The sequence below is a fragment of the Gossypium arboreum genome, chromosome 12 (genome assembly GCF_025698485.1).
Source record: "Gossypium arboreum isolate Shixiya-1 chromosome 12, ASM2569848v2, whole genome shotgun sequence".
Classification (NCBI taxonomy): Eukaryota; Viridiplantae; Streptophyta; class Magnoliopsida; order Malvales; family Malvaceae; genus Gossypium; species Gossypium arboreum.
In genome coordinates this window covers 1593858-1619450 of record NC_069081.1, presented here as the reverse complement: position 1 = coordinate 1619450, position 25593 = coordinate 1593858, and the positions used below count along the sequence as shown (strand labels likewise).

At 33.8% G+C, this 25593-nt stretch overlaps 2 protein-coding genes across 2 annotated transcripts; both read left to right on the top strand.

Moving 5' to 3' along the window:
• The first annotated feature begins 4954 nt into the window (after nt 1-4954).
• Nucleotides 4955-5943, top strand: LOC108484991 (uncharacterized). Its single transcript, XM_017788862.2, has one exon. The coding sequence runs from the start codon at nt 5051-5053 to the stop codon at nt 5771-5773; it is 723 nt and encodes a 240-aa protein (XP_017644351.1). The 5' UTR covers nt 4955-5050; the 3' UTR covers nt 5774-5943.
• Nucleotides 5944-20912: 14969 nt separating this feature from the next.
• On the top strand, nt 20913-24629 carry LOC108477818 (probable L-type lectin-domain containing receptor kinase S.5). The gene is made up of 2 exons (XM_017780304.2): nt 20913-22433; nt 23527-24629. Exons 1-2 carry the CDS (start codon nt 21116-21118, stop codon nt 24339-24341), a joined length of 2133 nt encoding a protein of 710 aa, XP_017635793.2. The 5' UTR covers nt 20913-21115; the 3' UTR covers nt 24342-24629.
• The last annotated feature ends 964 nt before the right edge of the window (nt 24630-25593 follow it).

Sequence of the window (25593 nt, the reverse complement as noted above, 5' to 3'; positions counted from 1 at the left end):
CCTTTAGATTCACTGAATACATGTTAACCCATGAAAAGCATAATGATAAAAAAAAAATGAAAAAGAGACATGTGAGCTCAGGGAATTTCAGGATGCACGCAATAGATTGACAATGTTATTGTCTGAGTATCTCTTGCATATTGTACTGTTTGACCAACATGTGTGGTCATTATTATTACCTTGAATTTCCAAAAAGAATGAAGAGTTTTCTGCTTGCATTCGTCTCAGATGAACCCCATCCCGTGTCTGGTAGCACTCATCTATCTCCCAAATCCCACTGTTGCAAGCACAAACAAGCAAAGGTGTTTAATTTCCCGTCCATGTTATTAGCTAACAGACTAAAAACACAAAAAACCCCCTACGCATTTCAACAGGCTTTAGGTCCTGACTCACCGTCTAAACCTACTAAAGCGTCCAGGTTCTCTACTATTGGTCCTGAATGAATTAGTAGTAATACGGATGGTTATCTTAAAATGTCATCATAATTCTGTTATTGAAAAAGTTTTTAGAATGTAGTAAAAGCAAGATTTAGCATTCGAGGCTCAATTGTCATCTCTATGAATAGGGGCGAATCCAGAACAATTTGTTAGGAGGCCGAATGAAATTTTAATTTTTTACAGTCAATATTTTTATAATTTTTAAAGGATTAAATCTAATTTTTATAATTTTAGGAAGATTAAAGTACAATTTTACTTTTATTAATTTTAAATTTTTAAAAAAATTTAAGAATTTAAATAATAATTTTATATTTAAAGGGAGCCGAGGCCCATGCCAGCACTCTCTAGATTCCCCACTGTCCATAAATAGTATGCTATTGCTAATATTCATATCGAAAACATTGTTTGCCTTTCTTACATATTTTTTGCACAACAAATTTCTAAAACAATGGCAGGCTTGGACATAAATGATTTTGTTTGAAAAATTGTTATTGCTCGTTCCATGTATTGTTACAATGAAATTGTTTTTCTACTTAAGGTCATCGAATTGGACCATGAATACATTTCGTTTGTGTTGAGCTTGGTCCATCTAAGTGTGGCATAACACCCCTAGCTTGTTTTCCTCACCGAATTAGGATTACATAATATTACGGCATTTAACAATCAAATAACAATATAAACAATTCACATATTACTTTAAATACCAAATATTCAAAATCAATCATCATTCATAGCACATATACAAATATAGCTTTCTATTGAGCTTACAGAACCTAAAAATCAATTTGAAAATAATAAGGAATTAATGTAAAATAAAATAGAAAAATGTAGAAAAATTTCAAAACAGGGTCACATGATTACATAAAATTTATTTACAAGATTTATAGCAAAGGACGGTAGTGAGTTGACTCTAAATAACTATGTGTAACTTGTAAACAATACTAGATTATGGCAAAATCAAGATGTATTTAAAAGTAATTATGTAATAAATTTATTAAAATTTGATATAAAAATTAAATGTGTTGTAGTTGAATTGATAAAGTTGAAGCACAAAAACATTATGTTATCATAGGTTCAAACCTTGTCACATGAATATATTATTTTAGATTTATTAAAATATCAAAATAATATTTGTTGCTTTGTAAAATAAATGGACTCAATTGATGGGTGATATCAACTCAGTCAAACACATTATAATAGTAAGTATAATTTTTTTAACTTTATAAAAGATGGGCTTTTGGTAAATTCACAATTGAATCGAGATTCGATTATTCAAAATATGATAAAATAGTTAATAATACAATATTTAAAAATGAAATAAATTTTTATTGGAGAAGTCAGTAGGAATCAATCTCTTTAAATAGATATATTAGTGTAGGAACAAAGAATATGGTCCTAAAAGCTTTGCAAGAATACGTGAGAAATTGGTAAGTCAAATTATAATATTGAAGGACTAAAAGAGTAAATACTTTTAATTTTATTTTTCTTTCGAGTTTCAATTTTGAGTTTTAAATTTTGGATTTATTTTTATTTAAATTAAGCATAATTAATATTTATTTTAAACCTTTGAATATTTTTTACATCAATAATTATATATCATCTTATTATTAATTGATGGTGTATATATAAAATTTATATACCAATAATGCATTAAATATTCTTCCTAAATATAATAATATAGTATGTTAAAATTTATCGATTCTTATGATTCAATTTTATGATAAAATTTTATATTATTTATTATTTCAATTTATTATAAAATGTCGTTTTAAATTTGATATTTTTATTTTTTATGAATTTTAAATCATGATTTTAACTGCATATTTTAAATATTTTTATGAAATTAAAATGTTTACGTTTATACGTAAACATAAATATAGCTTTGAATGTCACTTTAATGGTTTCAGATGTTATTGGGTTTGAAAGAAAAAAGGTAGCGCCAAGAGAATCGGATGCCCAGCTTGTTTTGTACGTACGAAACACTTCAACAACGCAAACATCTTCTCTTCTTCTTTGGCGATAGTTACATACTTGAAAGAGTAAATCAAGTGCAGACAAGTCATACACATGTTAATCATCACATTAAATGAATGTTTTGTATTTGAAAGAGTATTCATGGCCGGATTTAAAGGCCCACTCGAAAAATGGGAGAATTTAGATAAAAATATAGGCTTGAAAAATAAGTTTAGATAAAAAATAAAGCCTGTTAAAAAACTGACCATGCTTTGAGTAAGACATTTTTTGCCCGGCCTTGGCCCGAATTCACTAAATAACAAAAAAAAAAATTGATTTTCTTTTTTGGGTTATTTTAGTGATATATTCTTGTTGTTTTCTTCTTCTTTTGCTACAATTTTACTATTATATTGTTACTATTTTGTTATTATTGTTTTATTATTAATTTTTTTGTTATTATTTTAGAGGCATTTGGTTGTTAAGTTACATCTACCTTAGTGTTATTTAAGTATACATTTTTAAAAAATTATTTTCAATTTGTTGGAAAATATTTATTTTAATATTTTTATGTATTATATATATAGTGCCTAGTCATGCCCGAGTTTCAAACATTTTATCCAAAGTAAAGCTTAGGCAAAATTTAGCCCATTTTTCGGGCTGAGCTGGGCCTAGTCCTAAAAATGAGCCTAAATTTTTATTTGAGCTTAACTCAACCCGACCCATGAACACCTCTATATTCAACTAAGGAAAAAAAGTTTAGAAAATAAAATTATTTAAATGCTTTTAATTTTAATTTTAAATAACATATGGCTTCATTATGCGCCCTAAGTTGATTCCAAATTTGCAGGCAAAATCATAATTTAACTTTTAAAGTTTACAAATTTTTTGAGTTTAGTTATTAATTTTTTTAAAGTTAAATTTAGTTATTAATTTTAAAATAAACTAAATTATTTTTTAATAAAAATATTGACTAAAACATTAAAATTTTAACAATATCGGTGTGGCAACTCACATGACTATACACTTGTAATTCATATTAACGTGATGTGACACTATTTATCTTACATACAGATTAATAAATAATTTAAAAATTATAAAAAATCCAAAAATAAAATAATTATAAAAATTTATAAATATTCAAAAAAAACATGAAGTACAAATATATGATTTGGTTGACATTATTTAAATATATCGAATAAATCATATATTTATAATTTCGTTTTCATTTTTTTCGTGTTTTATTTTTTTCATAATATTTTATTGTGTTTCAGTTTATCACAATAATTTGAGTGCAATACTATATATATATTTCTAGTATATCAATTTATCTGAAATCATGAATGTAATTTTAATATTTAAATAAAACTAGAAATCCTGATGAATTTTATTAATTTATAAAAATATAAAAGATAAAAGTACTCATATAATTATATAATTTATTTAGCAAATAAAATAATATTTTGATAATTCTGTCGTTGATTTGGACATGGTTGAGGAATTCAGTAATAATAATAATAATAATAAATAATATAGTTAATTAATATAATTAAATTTTAAGCCCGGTGATTGCCGGTAGAAATTTGGCAAGTGTAAATCTAGTCCTAGTAGTCTCACGAAGACACGTATACGAGTGTGTTTGACTCATGTTTTTTTTTTTTTTTTAAATCCTCAATAATCTGTCTTCTTACAAGACAATTTTGGGTTTTTCCTTCATTTAAACAGTGAAAAGTTTACTATTAAAAAAATATATATTTAAAGAAGGAAAAGGACAAAAAGAAACTAAAGCTAAAGCGAAAAACAAGCTTAAAGAGAAGTGGAATAGAAGGGGTTTCTTTGTAGTAGAAAAAAAGGGGTAGAGAAGGTGCTGTGAATTTATGAAGTCCAGGTAAGGCTCTCTCGGAGACCTTGCCCTTGCCCTTTAAATCTGCTTCTCTTATTAAAATTATCATGCAACAAATTGATGGAGATTATAGCTCCATGTCATGCTGATAACACATACACTTGCTTTTTGTTGGTAATCAAGTTTAAAAGAGCTGTGATATGACATCCGAATAATCCACGCTGCTACTTTTTTGTATTATTATGATGTTGAATTCCTTGTAATCATTAAAGAGAAGAGTGGGGCAATTTACGATACATGAAACTCAATTTGTTGAGGTCAGTGAACAGTCTTCCTCTTTATTCTTTTTGTACATTTTAAAGGAAGAGTATAGGTGAATTTAATCAAAGCTATCATTTCCCAAATTAGAATCTTTTGAATTAACCCTTCTCTCAATTCATTCATGCTCTAAACCAAAAAAGAAGAAGAAGAAATCATCATAAACTTACATTTCATCCTTTTCAATTTTGCTTTGTTAACTGTTTAATTTTTCAAATTAAGATCAATCCGAAATTCATATTGGAAAGATAGAAAAAACAGTATAGATGCTAAGATTCAAGCTTCAAAATTATTGTATATTATCCTATAAAGAAAATTAACCCTAAATGGACCAATTGGATCAGCTTAATGTAGTTATATTCTCAACCAGTGAAACTTAAGCAAAGAATCTACCTATAAGACCGTTCAAAGCCAAGCCAAATCAGCCTATCTGCTGCCTTGTATATAAGCGATGCCTGTCTTCCTTGCACCACAACTCATTCAAGTGAAGTGATAAAACACAATGAAGATCGACGAAGGAATCTCTAACCCCATCCATCCACACCACAAACTTAAGCTCGAATATACAGAGATACCCTTCAATTGTGATGGTTGTAAGGAAGTCGGCATTGGCCTCAAATACAGCTGCCGGCGATGTGAGTTCGACCTACACAAGGCCTGCGCTATGCCACCCCCTACCATCACTCATCCATTTTATAAAAAATGTGAGTTCCAGTTCAATTATAGACCCCCAGGGCAACATATGAGGATATGCGATGCGTGTAGAAACGACGTTCTCGGCTTCGTCTACCACTGCAAACGGTGCGATTTCGATCCTCATCCTTGTTGTGCCAACCTTCCCCAAGTCCTGGACGATGGTGAACATAATCTTTACTTGTGCTTCAAGCTATCGAGCTCGTGCCATCACTGCGGCGGAAAAGGGCCCGGTTGGTCTTACAGGTCTCAATGCAAGAGCTATAATCTTCATGTGGCGTGTGTTAAGGAGTTGCTGGTTGAAAGCTGGCAAGCCATGTACTTGAATGCTGATAAGAACAGGATTAGAGAGATACAGACCAGGATCCCGAGCCTCAGTGGGAAACTGCGAAACCATCATGGAGGAAGAGGGGGAAAAGTGATGAAATGTTGTCAAATGGCTGGTGGGGCTGTTCGTCTTATTGTCTCCGCCATTCTTGGCGATCCTACAGCTATAATTGGTGCGGCAGTGGCTGGTTTTATGTCCAAATAATATAAGGTCCAGAAGACAAAATTAAGCCGTATGGTTACTAATCAAATATAGGAAGTTTTGTCATTTCGATGTTTTACATGTAATTATAAGCCCAAGTCTGAGTGTCGAGGGTATTCTTGTTTGAAATTTATGAGTTTGAGTCATAATATGGATAATGCATTTTATATGAATGATTTGAAGAATAATAATTTTATATTAAAATTACAAAAAGTATAAAACATAAATATATACCTTAAGGAAACATCCATAAGGATCTCTAGTGCTTCTCCAGGAAATTAGATAGTAGGCTAAAGAAGAAAATTCTAAAATTAGCTATTTTCAATCTTATTTTTCATAAATATTTTTGCCCCCGTTGGGTTTATTATATTATGAATAAAACATGAATTTTAATATAAATATAAAAATTTCGTCTTCTATATAAAAAAAATACTTTAAAAAAAACATCAAATACCTCCATGTCAACATAGCAGCTCACTTAAATTGGGTAAAGTTATCGATAAGAACAGCCTCCTAGAGTCTCTCTGAACATTTAAAGAATACTAAAAATCTCTTTATACCAGGCAAAGGATTTCAGCCAAAGTGGGATGATAGTATTTCATTTTTACTTAAATTTTTAAATAACCCACTATCTCATTTAATAGGATTAAGGGATTTAAAAATAAAATAGGATATGCTTTTTTATTTCCATAAAATCTATTTTAAATCATTTTATTAAATATAGTAAATCGATTTCTTTTGGTAAAAAAAGACTAAGGAAATCGGTAAATAGATATTTTTTATATACAATATGTAAATTCATTACGGGTGATTTTAAAATAATGTTGATTTTTTTTTGAATTTAGTCACACTAATTAAAATAATTGTTCGAGTTAGTTATTGTCGTTAAAAATTCTGTTTATTCACTAATAATTATTGACGTGGCACATCAACCCGTTGCATAATTGACACGTGACAATTTTTAGCTTTGACTAAAGTTAAGGACTTCTCTATAATTATTTCAAAATAATTTTTTTTTTTGTTTATTTTCAACATGAGGATTTCAATGATGACAACATCATATTTTGAATAATCTTTAAGAAGAGGGAATCCAACGACGACGATGATGAACCATAACCTTATCTTCTTTAATGATCTCAACTACCAGCATAACACTACTGGCCACCCTACCATCACCAACGACGACGACTCTGTCTAAACTGTTACTTGTGGGCCAAATTTGTTGATAAGTACTACTTTTAAGTTTTTTTTTTATTAATTTCGTTATCGATTCTGATCATATATGCTCTTTTTGACACAATGCCTAGAACTACCCATACCCCTCCTTAACCCATAAATAAGATGATAATGTGCCTCAATGCACTCGAACCCACATCCTCCTGCATTGGCAACAATGTCCATGCAGATTAAAAGACTTAATCGACACTTTAAAGTATGTTTAAATTTGAGATAATCTTGATTACTAAAATCTAGGGAAAACAAAATAAATTAAATGCTCATGTTACTGGTTTCTTTTCCCTCAAAAGTGCTTATTGAAATTTACGGAAAAGATCATGGAACCATAGGGATGCGAAATGGAATATACCGTAGAAACCAGGGGCCCTAGATAGTTAGAATTTTCATCTGGTTAGTTTTAAAGCAGCGCGTGCTCACTAATGTGGAGCAGTGGGGTATAGGGTATGATAGTTCTTGTGATTTGTATGGGTATCATTTTGAAGACATCTTGTATGTTATCATAAATTGTCCTTCAACTAAAGAATTGTTTGGAGGCAGGTCATACCATAGATGAACTTTGTGGGCGTTTCTATGCAGGAGATCTTCATAAATGAATAGAGTCCAATTTGCTCAGTTCTTCTAAACCAAGATTTGGCGAGGTTGTTTGGTCGAGCTTGTTCGGATTGCTTGCCAGACGAATTTGGAAGAACCAAAACCTTTTTATCTTTCAGGGGATTCCATGGAGTGCTGACGAGATAGTAAAACTTTCCTTCTCCTGGGCAAAGCAGTACAATGCCTCCTATAGGAGGATTCCGCCTAAACAACAATTGCCGAGGTCAATAGTCCTAGAAAATTGGTTTAGTTTATGTTTTGATGGTGCGATGTAGGTAGGTTCTAGAAATGCTACAGCTAGAGGAGTCTTACTAAATGGAAAAGGCAAGTGGATCATGGGCTACAACAGATTATTAGGTGAATGTTATGTTTTTTATACTGAATTGTGGGGCATCCTTGATGGGTTGGCTCTCATCCAAGATAAGCAATTTGCTAGGTGATGATCCAAACAGACTATTTGGAGGCGGTCAAAGCCATTCAAGTTTCTTCCTTCGATGCTTCGAATTATGCTCTTATTAGAAGAATTCATCAACTTTTAGCCAATATTGGAGTTTAGGGCATGCAACGTATATCTAGGGAGTTCAATAAATTTATTGATTGTATGGCCAAAAGGGCTTTTAATACCAGACAAAATCTGAAGGTTTTTGAAGACATTTAAATGGAGGTTCTAGCAATCACTCTTATTGTTAAAGCAAGCGACAGTCTAGCTCAAAGTCTTTATGTATAGTCAGTTTGTTTATTCAGTTTGTTTTATTTTCACTAAAAAAAATATTAGATACCATTTATACTTAGATATTACAGTTACTAATTTTTTTACCCAATTAATATTTAGGTACTTTCACCAAATTAAACTAAAAATGATACTAATTTTATTAAAAAAAAACTATAAAGTCTATAAAAGAAATGAAGTTAAAAAAATTGGGGCCAAACATAATTTTTTTCCCTTTTTTAAACACTAATTATAATATCAAAATAAAAACTTTTAAAACTTCAAAGGGCTTTAAAGAAAATTTTTAAATTTTAGGGGGGCGAGAGACACTACCACCCTACCCAAAATTCGCCTATTTTGTGAAGGCAATTTTGTTAAGAAAACAACGTTATTCATATATAAAAATATCCTTTTCGCCTTTACGGTTGCACTTTTCTTTGCATTGGATTAAGATTTCACCTTCCAACTTCACATTTGATGTTTCAATTCAAAACAATCTGTGCACTATTTAATTTATGGATTCACTTGAAGAATCGAAGTTTAAACTTGCCTTACTCCGCTACTTTATGATCTAATAACTCTTGGCTTCGCATTTTCATCAGCAATGTCCAAGTTGCCTTTTAAATCCGATTACTTCCACAAATTATGTAATACAGTTGTTTTTTTAGTTTAAGGTTTCAAATATAGCAAGTTTTTTCCCCTTCTCTTTTAGTTGTTCCTTTTTTCACATATGCATGACCATAATATGCTATGATACGAGATTTATTTACCTTTATTTTATTTGATTACTAAAGCCATTGGTGATCGAAAATTGATGACAAATGTCAATTTCGTAAACTTATAGTGTTAAAATGTGTTTTCTCTCTTTGACAAATTACAATTCAGTAGCAATGATATGCCCTTGTTGAGAGTTGAAACTCTGTTGTTGGTAGCCTTTACTTTTACCAATTTCTATTGAATATGGTGATTACAAACTTAATAAAGCAAAATACTAAAATAAATATTTCCCAACAAATTTAAAATAAATTTTATAAATATGTATACTTAAATAACACTAAGATAGATGCAATTTAATAAAAATGCCTCTAAAATAATAATAAAATTAACAATAAAACAAGTGTTATACAATATCCGAAAAATAATAACAAAATAGTAGTAACATAATAGTGAAATGATAGCAAAATATGGCAAAACAACATGAAAATAACATTAAAACAACAAAAAAATAGAAGATTTTTTTGTCTTTTTGTGAATTTGGGTCGGGCTGGGCTAGGCCAAAAATACCTTACCCGAGGCTCGACCCTTTTTTTAAATGGGCCTTTTTTTACCCAAGCCCATTTTTTAGGCCTATATTTTTGCCTAAACCTTCCTACTTTTCGGGCGGGCCTTCGGGATGGGTCGAGTGGCCAGACCCCTGAGTAGGTCTAGTGACATCAACAACTCATCACTGCTACCCAAGTTGCAATAAGTCATGGTCTGACAAACCTTTTTCATTATAATGTTATCATACAATATATCCCTTTGATCATGATATCTAGATTGAACATAGGTTATGAAACAATCACTTGTAATGTTTGATCTTTTGTTTCTTGAATATTTGAGTAGGCTAAAATAAAAAGTGAGTCTAATATCTCATTCCTTACAATTACTAGCATTAGATTCAGTAATAGTCGGGCCTCGATTCTATTTAAAAACAACTGCAGTGTGTTTTTCAACATTAAGTAGACCATATTTAACCCCCACTTCCATTTAATAGGTCCCTCAAAAGATGGACTATAATGCATAGAATTCACATTTAGAGTATCGGGAAGAAGCCCCCTACTTTTTGCATTTACAACAACCTTCGAATGTGAACTCCCCCCTCACAATCCATTTCACCAGCTGCCTTCCCATTCAAAGAATTTGTTTTTCCTCTTTGGATCTTTGTCCGGCCTAAAAAGCCTATTTTCCTATTACCATGTTCATTCGGCTGGAAGGGTTTTTTCCTTTGGGGTTTAGTTGACAAAACATTCCGCTTCATAATGTTAAGAGCTTGTCCACTATTAAGACCTCTATTTGGCCCAGTCGTCCCACAATTTATACCTTTGTCCAGCATACCATTGGATCCCAACTTTAGCCCACATTTCCCCTCTTTATTAAAAACCCCAGAAACTCCTACAACCATATCATCTTCCTACTATCCTTTTAATTTCTCCCTAACATCTTCAATAATGACATTTCCCCTAATTTTGTCAGACAGGATTCTAAACCAAGATCTATAATGTGTCTCATGTCACTAACTAAAAATATGACTAAGGCAAATGCACCTATTGATAAATAGTATAGCTATGGTGAGTAGAGATATCGTATCCACGAGGACTAAAAGTATTAGTAATTACTATTTTTCTATTATTTAGCCGTCAATTTAGAGTGATAGGTTTTAAACTAAAATTACTAATCTAATTTAACTAAACACTCAACAGAAAATAAATCAGTAAAATAATCGAATAATAACTAATGAGAGAGACAATAGCCAGGAAAAAATCCACCTAGACTTTATCATTATTAAGAATCTGAATTAAACGATTTATTCGCTTAGTGTCTTGATCCGTAGAAATCCCTAAATTATGTTAATATCTCTTTCGAGAGTAAGAGCAACTGATTCTAGATTGATTAATTGAAATCTCTTTCTAATTAAAACCCCTATCGTCGCAATAACTCAATCTATGGATTCCCTTATCAGATTTGACTCGAATCCTGTATATTTATGTCATCCTATTTCTAAGATTGCATGCAACTCCACTCAATTATGCTAGATTTACTCTTAAATAGAGACTTTTTCTCCACTGAATTAAGCGCATTAAAAATGAATTAATATCCTGAAAATATTAAAACAAGAAACAAGCACACATAATTGAGAATAAGAATCAAGTATTTATCGTAAAAAAATAAAAATTAAATAATAAGATTTATCATAGGTTTCATCTTCCCTAGGTATCTAGGGAATTAGTTCATAATCCTAAATAAAAACATTTCAAAGTAAACACACACACACACACACACACACACACACACACACACACACACACATGCACAAGAAACAAAGAAACTCATAAAAACTTCAAAAAAACTTGAAAGGAGGTCTTCGATCTTGATGGAAATCTACTTTAGAGTTGGATCTAATAATGTTCTTCGAGTTGTTTCTTTGATTTTCCCTGATGGCTCCCCTATCTCGTCTTCTATTTACTATTTATAGACTTTAGAATGTTCAGAAAGCCTAAAAATTACGTTTTTTGGGTGTTTGGGAAGCATGTTGTGAAATAGACACGGCTTAGCACGTGGTTGCGCGTCCAGCCCGTGTGGCTCACACAGCCGTGTGCCCAACCTGTGTGGCTTTGGAAATCTATTCTTTTTTACCAATTTTCGCTCGTTTCTCTCTCTTTTTTCTCCCAAATGCTCACCTAAGTAGAGGAACATGAATCCAAAGGATTAGGAGCATCAAATTTACCAATTTGCATAATTAATCATCCAAAAACACATTAAGAATGAGATTAAATTATGTTAGTTTTATCATTTATCAATCCACTAGATCTATTTTCCCGATTTTTGCTTCTAAAACCCTGATCTTCCTTTGATTTTTTTCCTAAAATTCTTCTCCACCAACATCCAAGGACCGTATTTGTCGAGTCAACTCCCCTCTCCATCGACTCTGCTGTCGTATTGGATTCTCCGACTCCGACTTTAGCAGATTACTTCTCTTCTTCCACCACAACCGTTCTAGCAATTGGACACAACTCTTTTCTATAACCATACTGTCCCCAAGAAAAACACACTACTGGGAATGACTCATACTCAATACGTTGGAGGACATCATTAATCAAGATTTGAGAAATCAAAGGTTTATTTAAGTTAACAAACACAGTCATCTGAGCAAATTTTCCCCTAGCTCTGTTGTCGATATTAAAATCCAATCTCACTACCTTCCGCACCAACTCTCCAATCTCCCATAGTACTTTGTAATTGTATAAATGACCCTAGAGACCAGGGAGGCGAATCTACGACTTAACCAGGCTTGGGTATAGATTTGCAGAGTTAAAATTCATAGACAAAGGCTGGACCATTAGATACTGGCAAAAAAAAATCCGAGGCCCCTAGGATAAAACTCTATTGTAATCGTCTTTGCTTTAGAATTTAACTGTTGGGAAGAAAACGAACAACCGAAACAAAGCGAAAGCACAACCGGTGTTCTTTCTCTCCCTATAACTCCTGTCAAAAATTATGGCAAGCACAATAGCACAAAATATGTTCTCTAGGAACCTTAATCAACCACAAATCAACTAATGCAACCACAACAAAAATAAATAGAAACACCGATATTTTTACGTGGAAAACCCCTCTAAATCAAGGGTAAAAACCACGGGACTTTAGAGTCCGATAAAGAGCTCCACTATCATCAAATGTTCGACTACAAAATCACAATATCAAGCCTACAACAAGCATTCAACTCCGACAAGGCTAACAATATGTAATCTTTAGCAAAAGAGAGAAAATTGAGAGAACATCACCAAAAACGTAGCTGTTGAAAAATGGGTATTTCCGACGCTACAAGACTCAGATGAAAAATCCGACCGTACAAAGTCAAGAACACCTTATCGCCTAGCTGCTGTCCAAAAATCAGCTCAATCGAACCACGGATGGACCTTCGATCGAAGAGTTGATCACTGCTGCACCAAGCTTGAAAAACTGATTTTTCTATTCTCTCTTTTTCTCCAACGAGCTTCAATCTCACTCTCTGTTTTTCTCTTCTTTTTAAATTGAGAATTTGACACTCAATAATAATAGAAAGGCTCTCACACTTTCTGCCCACACCACCCGTAAAAGCCAAAATGAATGGCTCTCTTTTTTCTTTTTCTTTTTGACAAATCCAAGAAGACAAAGACACTAAATATGTGGCAGAAAATATGGGTTTCCCACATAGTAGGACCCACACCTAACAAATCTCCCCCTCCAACTATGTGGGGAATGCCTCAATGCCGGAGGTCAAACAACATGCTTCAAACTTTCCTCTTGGTAAGGCCTTCGTCAACATATCAGCACCATTATCATTAGTGTGTATCTTTTCAAGCTCTAATAGCTTAGCTTCAAGAACATCTCGTATCCAATGGTACCTCACATCAATATGCTTAGATCTAGCATGAAAAGTTGAGTTCTTACCAAGATGAATAGCACTCTGGCTATCACAGTACAGGACATACTTCTCCTGAGTAAAACCAAGCTCATGCACAAACTTCTTCATCCAAAGCATCTCCTTACACGCTGCGGTTACTGCAATGAACTTTGATTCGGTGGTGGACAATGCAACACACTTTTGCAGTCTCGATTGCCATGCCACAGCTCCCCCTGCATAAGTGATTAAGTAACCTGAAGTAGATCTCCTCGAGTCAATGTCTCCGCCATGTGCGAATCAGATACCCAACAAGAACAGGTTTCTCATTGCCGAAACAAAGTTTCATTTTGGAAGTGCCACGAAGATATCTCATAATCCACTTCACTGCATTTCAATGCTCTCTGCCTGGATTAGAAGGAAACCGACTAACTGTACCAACGGCATAAGCCAAGTCTGGTCTCGTGCAAACCATTGCGTACATCAAACTACCCACGACTGAAGAGTAAGGAATTTTATGCATCTCTTCCTTCTCCTTTTTTGTGGAAGGACTATGCTTAACACTCAATCTAAAGTGCATAGAAAAGGGAGTATTCACCGCTTTAGCTTTGTCCATACTAAACCTTTGAAGTACTTTCTCAATGTACCTCTATTGTGATAACCATAATTTCTTGGCCTTTCTATCACGTGTCAATCTTATGCCAAGAATTTGCTTTGCTGGCCCCAAATCCTTCATTGCAAAGGATTTACTCAACTCTTGCTTCAACTTCTCAATTCTAGAAGCATTCTAACCAACAATAAGCATATCATCAACATAGAGCAAAAGAATAATAAAATCATCACCAGAGAATCTCTTAACAAACACACAATGATCAGAAGTAGTCTTCTTGTAGCCTTGCTCCCCCATAACAGACTCAAACTTCTTGTACCATTGCCTTGGAGCTTGCTTCAAACCATACAAGCTCTCTTCTTCAATCTGCACACATAGTCCTCTTTCCCTTGTGCAACAAAACCCTCTAGCTGCTCCATGTAAAGCTCTTCTTCCAAGTCACCATGAAGAAAAGTAGTTTTCACATCCATTTGTTCAACCTCTAAGTCATAACAAGCTGCCAAACTCAATATAGTTCTGATAGAGGACAACTTCATAACCGGAGAAAATATTTCTTCAAAATCAACCCCATTTTTCTGAGTATAACCCTTGACGACCAATCTAGCTTTGTATCATGGAGATGAAGACTTCTCTTCTTGCTTCAACCTGTAAACCCACCGATTCTTCAAAGCTCTTTTGCCCTTAGGCAGTTTCACCAATTCAAAGGTATGGTTCTCATGCAATGATTGAAGTTCGTCTTTCATCGCTTCAACCCACTGATCTTTGCATCCACTTTCCATAGCCTCTTCATAACATTCAGGTTCTCCCCCGTCAGTTAAAAGAACATATTCATCAGGAGAATACCTGACAGAAGATCGTCGATCTCTGGAAGACCTTCGAAGTGGAACTGCTGGTGGAGCTATAGGTGTTTGTTGTTGATCATTCACAACATCATCCATGGGAGTATCAAAGTCACCTATAGTCTGATGGTCACCACTAACATCACCATGCACATCATCCTGGATAGGATCTGGTGAAGAGTCTAGAGGAACCGGATTCACATCGATCAAGTCACCACTACCTTGTGAATCCACTTTCTCCGTCTTATCAATGTCATCAATGGTCTGATCCTCAAAGAAGACAACATCTCTGCTTCTCACGAGTTTCTTCTGAACTGGATCATAGAGTCTATAACCAAACTCACCATCTAGACCATAACCAATAAAAATGTATTGTCGAGCCTTAGCATCCAACTTGGATCTTTCATCCTTTGGAACATGAACAAATGCTTTACAACCGAACACACGTAGGTGATCATATGACACGTCTTTACCAAACCAAACTCTATCTGGCACATCACCTTTCAAAGGAACATTAGGAGACAGATTTATCATATGTGCCACTGTATTCAAAGCTTCAGCCCAAAACGATCTTGGCAACTTTGCATCTGACAACAAACATCTGACTCTCTCAATCAATGTTCGGTTCATTCTTTCAGCTAACCCATTTAACTGTGGAGTCTTTGGTGGTGTTCTCGATATCGATTCTCGTCGCAGACAATACTCATGAAACGACCTCAGATACTCGCCACCATTATCGATCGAATGCACTTCAACTTCTTCCCAGTTTCCCTTTCAACTGATGCTTGAAACTGTTTAAACACCTGAAAGACTTGATTTTTAGACTTCAAAATGTAAACCCATAGCTTTCTTAAACAATCATCAATGAAAGTTACAAAATATAATGCACCACCATGTGATCTTACTTTTATCGGACCACAAATATCTGAATGGACCAACTCTAGCAATTCTGATTTTCTATGAGGAGGATGTCTTCTAAATGAAACTCTTCTCTGTTTTCCTGCTAGACAATGAGCACAATTCTTCAGTGTAGCATTCTTCAAACCCGAAAGTTGATTCTTCTTCGCTAAACAGTTAAGCCCCTTCTCACTCATGTGACTGAGTCGTTTATGCCACAACTCAATTGAGCTGTCATTCACTGTCACATTCACCGTTTTTCGAGAAGTCAAAGCTTGCATCAAGTACAAATTTGAGCTCTTCTTTCCTCGAGCCACAATCAAGGAGCCTTTAGTCAGCTTCCACTGCCCCTCACTGAAGGTGTTACAGAATCCCTCATCATCAAGCTTTCCTACAGAAATCAAATTCAAACAGATATCCGATGCATGTCTGACATCCTTGAGAGTTAACTTTGTTCCATTGTTACTCACCAAGCTAACATCTTCCATACCAATAACCAAAATTAAACCGTCATTACCCATTTTCAATACCCCAAAATCACCAGGAGTATAAGATGTGAAGAATTCCTTCCTCGACGTGACATGAAGTGATGCACCAGTATCAATCACCCAACTAGTCTCGTGCGCATGCTAAGTTGACCAAATTCTCATCACAAATAACTAATGAGATCTTCACGAGCAGCAAGAGTAACACGCCGGATTTTTCATCGTCATTCCGATCGTGTTTATCACCACCACCTTTGTTCTCTTTCTTCCACTTGAAACAATATTTCTTGATATGACCTTTCTCACCACAATGATGACACTCAAGATTCTTGTATCTCGATCTTGACTTGCTTCGGCTTTTATATCTACCCTTTCCATCTTCGTCTCTGTTTCTCCTCCTGTTCTCGATAACCAACACCTCGGACTGTGATGTAGAACCCTGAGATCTTCTTCTAACCTCTTCATTCAACACACCACTCTTAGCCAAATCCAAAGTAATAATACCCCCGTAAGGCGAGATTAATGAGCGAGACCGAAAGGTCTCCCAAGAGTCTGGTAGAGTAGCAAGCAACCAAAGTCCTAAAATCTCGTCATCAAATTTGACACCTATACCAAGCAACTAATTCATCACACTCTGAAATTCACTAACATGGTCAACTATAGACATTCCTTCTTTATATTTCAGCGCCATCATTTTCTTTAGCAAAAACAACTTGTTATTGCCCGACCTCGAAGCATACAAGCTTTCAAGCTTCTCCCACAATGTTCGAGCATGTGTCTCCTGATCAATGTGGTTGTAAACATTTTCTTCAACAAATTGCCGAATAAAGCCACACACTTGTTGATGCTCAAATTCCCATTCTTCATCACTTTTCGTATCGGGTTTTTGAGTAGTAAAGACCGGAAGATGCAAAGCCTTCACAAACAACAAATCCTTCATTTTATTCCGCTAAAGTTGATAATTTGTGCCATTCAACATAATCATCTTGCTCGTATTAATTTCGATAATTATTTGACACAATAACCAAGCTCTGGTACCAGTTTGTTGGGAAGAAAACGAACAACCGAAACAAAGCGAAAGCACAACCGGTGTTCTTTCTCTCCCTATAACTCCTGTCAAAAATTATGGCAAGCACAATAGCACAAAATATGTTCTCTAGGAACCTTAATCAACCACAAATCAACTAATGCAACCACAACAAAAATAAATAGAAACACCGATATTTTTACATGGAAAACCCCTCTAAATCAAGGGTAAAAACCACGGGACTTTAGAGTCCGATAAAGAGCTCCACTATCATCAAATGTTCGACTACAAGACCACAATATCAAGCCTACAACAAGCATTCAACTCCGACAAGGCTAACATTATGTAATCTTTAACAAAAGAGAGAAAATTGAGAGAACATCACCAAAAACGTAGCTGCTGAAAAATGGGTATTTTCGACGCTACAAGACTCGGATGAAAAATCCGACCGTACAAAGTCAAGAACACCTTATCGCCTAGCTGCTGTCCAAAAATCAGCTCAATCGAACCACGGATGGACCTTCGATCGAAGAGTTGATCACTACTGCACCAAGCTTGAAAAACTGATTTTTCTATTCTCTCTTTTTCTCCAACGAGCTTCAATCTCACTCTCTGTTTTTCTCTTCTTTTTAAATTGAGAATTTGACACTCAATAATAATAGAAAGGCTCTCACACTTTTTTCCCACACCACCAGTAAAAGCCAAAATGAATGGCTCTCTTTTTTTTTTTTTGACAAATCCAAGAAGACAAAGACACTAAATATGTGGCAGAAAATATGAGTTTCCCACATAGTGAGACCCACACCTAACATTAACAAGGTAATATCTGTTTTGAATGTCTATTAGATGGAATAGAATCATAGGTCTCCATAGATTGGATATCCTATTTTGGAGAATTGTAAAACCAATATTTCGGCCAAGAAGCTTAATCACAACTTTCAAATCCATATCCTTAACTAGTAATTGATTAACCCCTTTAAAAAAGTCAATTGATGAAATTTCATTAACAGTTGATTTCTTGATATCCCGTCAACAGTTATATTTTAAGTTAATATTTTTATGTGTTTAAAATCTTACCGTAATGCAACAAAATTAGGATATTTATTAGTATTATTTATTAAAGAAAACTAGATTGTATTAGAGCTTACAATTTCAAGGATTAACTTTCCTTATTTGTATCTCTAAGCATTTGAAAAAGATATGTGTTTTAATATCTTTTTTTTTATTTTAAGGATAATTTGGAACATCAAAACTTATATTTTGAAGTTGTATTGATGTGTGATATTAAAATCTCTATAAAAAAGTCTTGATGATTCATGTTTTAGCAAAGTTTAAGAAAAAAGCTAATCTAGGAACATTGTTAAGTGTAATTACTATTTATCAAATTGTTTTATCAATTAGGCAAATAAGCTTTTGAAGGGGAGATTTACTGGGTGAGTGTATTCATTGTGACTGTATGAGCGTGAGGTTGTAACATTATAAAGATGGGTTAAGATTAAATCATATCTTATATTAAAATTTATAATGAATTTCATACTTCACATATATAGGGTTGTTGAATTAAACTACGAATTTGATAACTTAATGAAAGCTTTTTATTTTATTTCTAAACAAAACTCGTAATATTGCTAAATAAATCCTTTTTTTATATTTTCAATCAAATTTAATTATTGAATTTTTTTATCTTTTTCGATGAAAGGGTCACAAAGAAAAACAAACCTACAAAAAGAGCAAATTACACAATATGTAAATGTTGAAGATTAGATTTTAAAATCAAAACTAAATTGACACAATATATAAATATTGAGGGTTGAATTTACTATTATGCCAAATTTAAAAGCTACTATTGTTAGCTAGTTGGTAATAAAAAAAAGAAAAGATAAAATTGAATAATTAAATGATCATTTTATAATTTTTATAATTAGGTAACCAAAAAGAAATTTATTAATAGTGAAATAACTAATAGTACAATTTACCTTAAAGTTATTGAAAAGACCAATATTTTATTTTATTTTTCTAAACATTACCATTTTTAATAGGATTGAAGTTAAATAAATTTATACATAAATGGTTTACTTGTTCTAAACATACACATGCATATTTTAATTAAAATAATTTTCTTTAATATTCAGAATTTAACTCTTTTAGAACTCTTTACATATGCAAGATCGAATAATAATATTTGAAATTAATTATATTATTTTATTATAAGAGAATTATATTAGTTTATAATTTTAATATTATATGTAATATTTAAACAAGCTCGAATAATAAGAAGAAAGAATTGATTTCTCGATATCTAATCCAACTTGTTTAGTCTTTAAAATTTGTTGAGTGTTTGCGTGTTTGTATCCTTCAAAATGGTTAAATTCTCTATATATATGATACGGTTACTGTTCATGGATGTCACATTGTAGGTAAGTCTCTATGCATGCCAAAACATACCCTATTTTACGATCAACATGTGTTCTCTAAGTGCGGATTCGCTTGCATGGAGGTGTGATCCCGCCCCATGTGGGATCATGAGAGAATGTGAACTCATCACGTACAAACCCCTAGACACGAACTATATAAGTTGTGAGTCGATTTCAATTGGGTAATCGAGTAACGAGCAGTGGGTCGGTAACAAAGAACACCATAACAAAATTAATTTTATATTAACTTTTTATTTTTCTTAAAAATACATAATATTTTAAAATTAAAGAAATTAAAAATAGAGTAAATTGGATATAGCAGATATGAAATTACGAATATACTATTTGAAATATAGGAAAAATAATTATATGAAATAGTCATCTTTTATCTCTTTTAATAGTTTAATATCACTTCTGCAATTCAGAATAAAATTCCTCCATTTTAGCATCTTCTACGAAGCATGGGAATTGGAGTCTCCTACGGTAGAAGATTGGTTGTTGATGGGGATGCCGTATTTCCCTCGCTACCTACTCCGTTCGCATGCTTGGAAGCTTCCTAATTGTTTTTTATTTTTTATTTTTGGAAAACCGTTAATCTAGGAAGTAAATTGGAATAAAATAACTTCATTTAACCAATCACTTCACATTTATTTATTTTTTATTATTCACAGTTGACTTACAAATTCCAATATTGCAGCATTTCAATTCTTCAAACTGTTGCCGTCGCAAAAACGAAGTATTTAATGACAAAATGTGATTTAAATTCTTTTTAGGAAGAAAATTAGTGGTGATAAAATATTGGTGTTTGGTTGATCAGTACAGAATGAATTTTTAATTTTTATAATCTAAATTTTTATACTTTTAAAAAGATTAAATCAAATTTTTATAATTTTAGAAGGAGTTAAAATATAATTTTACTTTTTATTAATTTTAAGAAAAGTCGGCCCCATTCACCTCTGCATAAAATTATAATGCATAAAATATATATTTTTATAAAAAATTATTAATTTCTAAACTTTTAATTTTACTAATTAATTTTAAAATTTTGAATAAATTAAAATGTTAGTGTTTTTGGTTACGTAGTTTTTTAAGAAATATTTAGACAACTGGGGTTAAATAATGGTAAAAGAATAATATTTGTATTAAAAATAAATAAGGGGATAATTTAGATTTACAAAAAGAAAAGGCCTTCAAAAAAAGGGAATTCGGTTAAAGTGTAGAGGAACGGATCAACCAAGGGTGAAGTTTTACTTGGTTTGTATTGGTAAGGGAAAGTTTACTTGTTTATATATATACGTAAGATAGATATCGACTAGATCTGCTGTCTACTTTCCTTCCCGCCTACGACAACCCTTCTCACTCGTATGAAATAGCTAGCTAAAGCTTAGAAGAAGATGAGGTTGTTATATCATAATTCCATCCCAATCATCGTAATCTTGTTAACCCTTCTACATATAGCCCCTGCAACAGCAGCAGCCTCATTCATCAAGAAAAGAGTGATTAATTTTGATAGCTTCCACGACACCGACCGATCATACCTCACCCTCTTGGGAACGGATTCATCCAGCATCGATGGCGGAGCTCTTCAATTAACCCCCGATACCACCAACGACGACATGATCGAAATCCACTACAACAAGTCTGGTCGTATTATGTACAATAAACCCTTCAGGCTTTGGTCCAACGACGAGAGTTTGGGTTCTTTCTCCACCGCCTTTCTCATCAATATCTTCAGGGACAAAAGCTGGACCCCCGGTCATGGCCTTGCTTTTCTCATTGCTCCCAATATTTCAGCCATGCCGCACAACAGTTTTGGTCAATGGCTTGGTCTCACAAATGCCTCCACCGATGGTAGTCGAGACAACCACATCGTGGCCATCGAGTTTGATACCCTAAGACAGCCAGATTTCGAAACAGATGGCAACCATATCGGGCTCGACATCAACTCCGTGGAGTCAAAGAAAGTCGCTTCTCTCGATGAATATAATATTACATTATCACCGAATGAAGGCACCAATTACTCAGTCTGGGTTGACTACAATGGTACCTCGAAGATGATGGAGGTTTTCATAGTGAAACAGGGGGAAGATAAACCCTCAGATCCCATTCTCAGTGACATCATCGACCTGAAAGAATACGTGAAACAAGATTCCTACTTCGGTTTCTCTGGTTCAACAGGCTATCCACAGATCCAGCTGAATTGCGTGTTGAAATGGAGCTTGGACATAGATATCATGCCCAAGGATGAAGGAGGGAATTGGTTGAAGATTGGTCTAGCCATAGGCGTCCCTGTGGTGACAATCACGATCTCGGTACTGGCCATAGGCGTCGTATGTATTGTTAAGCACAGGAGGAGAAGAAGAAAAGGATCGGTTGAAGGCGGGGATGATCGGTTCGGGAAGTTGAAATGGTTGCCTGGGATGCCGAGGGAGTTCAAGTACAAGGAACTGAAGAAGGCAACCAATAAGTTCGATGAGAGCATGAAGCTTGGGGAAGGTGGGTTTGGAATAGTATACAAAGGCGTCCTTCATCTCCAAGACACCAAGAACATGAATAACAATGTGAGTGGTAGAAGTAACAATCACAATCAGGACATCCAAGTAGTGGCTGTCAAAAAGTTCTTACGGGACAGTATCAAAGGCAAGGATGATTTCTTGGCTGAGCTCGCCATAATTCATCGTCTCCGCCATAAAAATCTCGTCCGCTTAGTCGGTAATTTCCTTCTTTATTCTTTCATTTATACATTAATTATTAACCTTCCATAAATTCATATGGATTTACAACTGATTTTTTTTTCCTTGCACCAAACTATGTTGACCGATTAACTATTCTAATAAAAGAATACCTTGATTATATTTATAAAAAAAGAAAATCATCCACGTTTATCACGTAAATCATTTTTTTACATATGAGCAGTACGGAACATAAGTTTAAAAAATTCCGATGGGTGGAAGGATTCAATGTGAAATAGTCTTTTTTGTTTCTTTGTTCTTTTTTGGTGAGATTAGGAATAACTCCACTTTACATGGTCAGATCAACGTTCATTCCGTTGATTTTTTAGTTCATTTTTAAGAAAAATTCATTTATAGTTATTCCATTTTTAGATATTGGGATTTGTTTTTTTTTTTTTTTATGTATATTGTTTTGTTGACTTCGTCTTAGAAAGTTCATTATTACAAGTAATGATGAGACGCAAGTTGCTATATACAAACATGTTTATCCCAATCTCTATCCATGTACGAAAATGAAAAAACAATCTTTATCTAAGTCGTAGCCTCACCACTCTTCCTACTCCTATCCAACCAAAAAAATTAAAAGTTGAAAATTTTAAAATATTAAAAGAAAAATATTAAAAGTATACAGTTTATAATATTATACGATTAATTTGTATATACAAAATTTTAATTTTGATTCAATTTTATATTTTTATTTTGTTATTTATGCGACATTATTTTTATTAATTAAGTGTAATAACATTTTATTAATCTAGGTGGAAATAAATTAAATTATTTATTTATTTTTAATATAATAAAATATTATGTTTGTAATATAGATAATTGCGTCACATAAATAACGATGTTAGTAAAATGTGAAAATAAAATGTGAAAATTGAATCACAATTAAAATTGGATGTATATTGTTTGGACGTATTTTTATATTTGATGCAATATAGTTAATCAGGTGATATTATTTTATTAACATCAAATATAAAATTTTATAACAGACGCGTGTCTATCGGATTTTCTTTTACTTTTTCTTTGGGGGTATTTCTTAATTTTGATTGATGTTTGTATTGAATTTTCAGGTTGGTGCTACGAAAAAGGGAAGCTTCTACTAGTGTACGATTTCATGCCAAATGGCAGCTTGGATGATCACCTCTATGGGGAGTCCAGCCATGGAACCCTGAATTGGAGTCATCGTTACAAGATTCTAACCGGAATTGCATCAGCTTTGCATTACTTGCACAATGAGTATGATCAAAAGGTGGTGCATCGAGACCTCAAGCCTAGCAACGTTTTGCTTGATGTCGACTACAATGCTCGCCTCGGTGATTTTGGTCTCGCCCGTGCCCTTGAAAACGAAAGGCATTCCTATTCTGAGCTTGGATTAGCTGGTGTCCCTGGTACGATAGGATATGTTGCTCCAGAGTGCTTTCATACAGGGAAAGCCACTGTTGAATCCGATGTTTTCGGGTTCGGGGCAGTTGTGCTTGAAGTTGTTTGTGGCAGAAGTCCTGGAATCAAAATCCCACACCAGCAAGATCTTTACACTTTAGTTGATTGGGTTTGGATGTTGCATCGCGAAAGGAGAATCATAGAAGCTGTCGACGAGCGCCTCAACAATGAATTCGACGTCGATGAAGCAAAGAGGTTGTTGCTGTTGGGGTTGGCATGTTCACATCCTACTGCTAGTGAAAGGCCTCAAACTCAAGACATCTTCCAAATTATGAATGGAACCTTGCCAGTCCCTCATGTACCTCCATTCAAGCCAGTCTTTCAATGGCCCTCTGGTGTTCCATCACCTATTAGCTCCATTGACAATTCGCTTTCTAGCTTGGCATTGTCTTCACAAGATAGTGCCGGAATGTCAACATCGCAGAAGAACTCGATGCGTGCATAGGTTTAAACTCCTTCAGCTGTATATGAATGTCTAGTCCACAAGGATCAGCTAAAAGTATTGACTTTAATGAGCCCTGGAAAATTTAAGGCATTCCCAGTCAGAGCTTAGATTCTCTAGGGTCCTCGATACGATACGAAAACAGAGTAGTACCTAAGAGAGGTACCAGCAACAAGATCCCACATTACAACATCTTTGTAATAGGTTGATGTTGAATATCAATTAATCATTTGTTTATTAACAAGACGATAATGCTATGATTTTAATCTGAGCTTACATTTGTTAATTAAACGGTTACGCTCATGTAAATGCTTAGAAAAATATACAAAAGATGCATTTCATGTACCAAGGTGACAATCAAGCTACAGTACATAAAATGATAGATCAAGTGAACTGGAATGTGGTCTAGTATATCATCAGGCTAACACTTTAGACAAACCAAACTTCCGTAAAAACTTCTTCTGATTGCAGCCCAACATTTCACTTAAGCTACAGATGACACCCTTCTCTTTCAAAAGCCTGTGCAGCAACTCCGGTCGCTTCTTTAAACCGTGCTGAAAAAAATCCGGGTAATCAGCTACTTCATCAATTGGTCTCCCCATCACCTCAACCAAGAACCTAATCCTAGGTTCTAAAGAATTCTTGTTGCTGTTGATAAGAATAGGGGGATAGCCAGTCACCAAAGTAGCTATTTCTTTAGCAGAATAACCAATGAGTTAGGCTTAAAACTGCAAGAAGAGGAACAAAAGGGAAGCATGGAACACATGATGATTTGTTTTATTTTTGCTTGTTTTAGCAATTAGGAATGTTGACAAATATGGAAACATTCTCCTGTTCTTGAAAATTACGTGGAATTATGCAATTTGTCACAATCACTAAAATTGAAAATCTACATACAGGTTTTGCATTTCACGTATGTTGATATTGTGATAAGAAAGCCCAATTATGGCCATTCACTTCCGAATTCTCTTTACTGTTTAAGCCATTAGAAATGGAGATCCTAACCTTGTTCCTGCATAAGCATGTAGTAATAGATTGCGAGTGTTGTTGATGTAATTAGATGAAAGGTGCTTGTGTGGTTTCAACAAACAGTAGAAAGACATAAGTTTTTAGGTCAGGCTTGGTGAAGTGATGTGTTCTGTAGTCTTGTAACAGGTGTTGGCAATATTTACTACTTTCAGATAAACCAACTTTTGGTATTGTAAGGTGTTGTGTGTAAAGTGACAAGATTCCTATAGTGGAGGTGGGTTAGGCG

Coding starts and splice junctions, on each gene's coding strand:
- LOC108484991 (XM_017788862.2), top strand. CDS start 5,051: ATGAAGATCGACGAAGGAATCTCTAACCCCATCCATCCACACCACAAA.
- LOC108477818 (XM_017780304.2), top strand. CDS start 21,116: ATGAGGTTGTTATATCATAATTCCATCCCAATCATCGTAATCTTGTTA. Junction 22,434..23,526: donor AAATCTCGTCCGCTTAGTCG/GTAATTTCCTTC, acceptor TTGAATTTTCAG/GTTGGTGCTACGAAAAAGGG.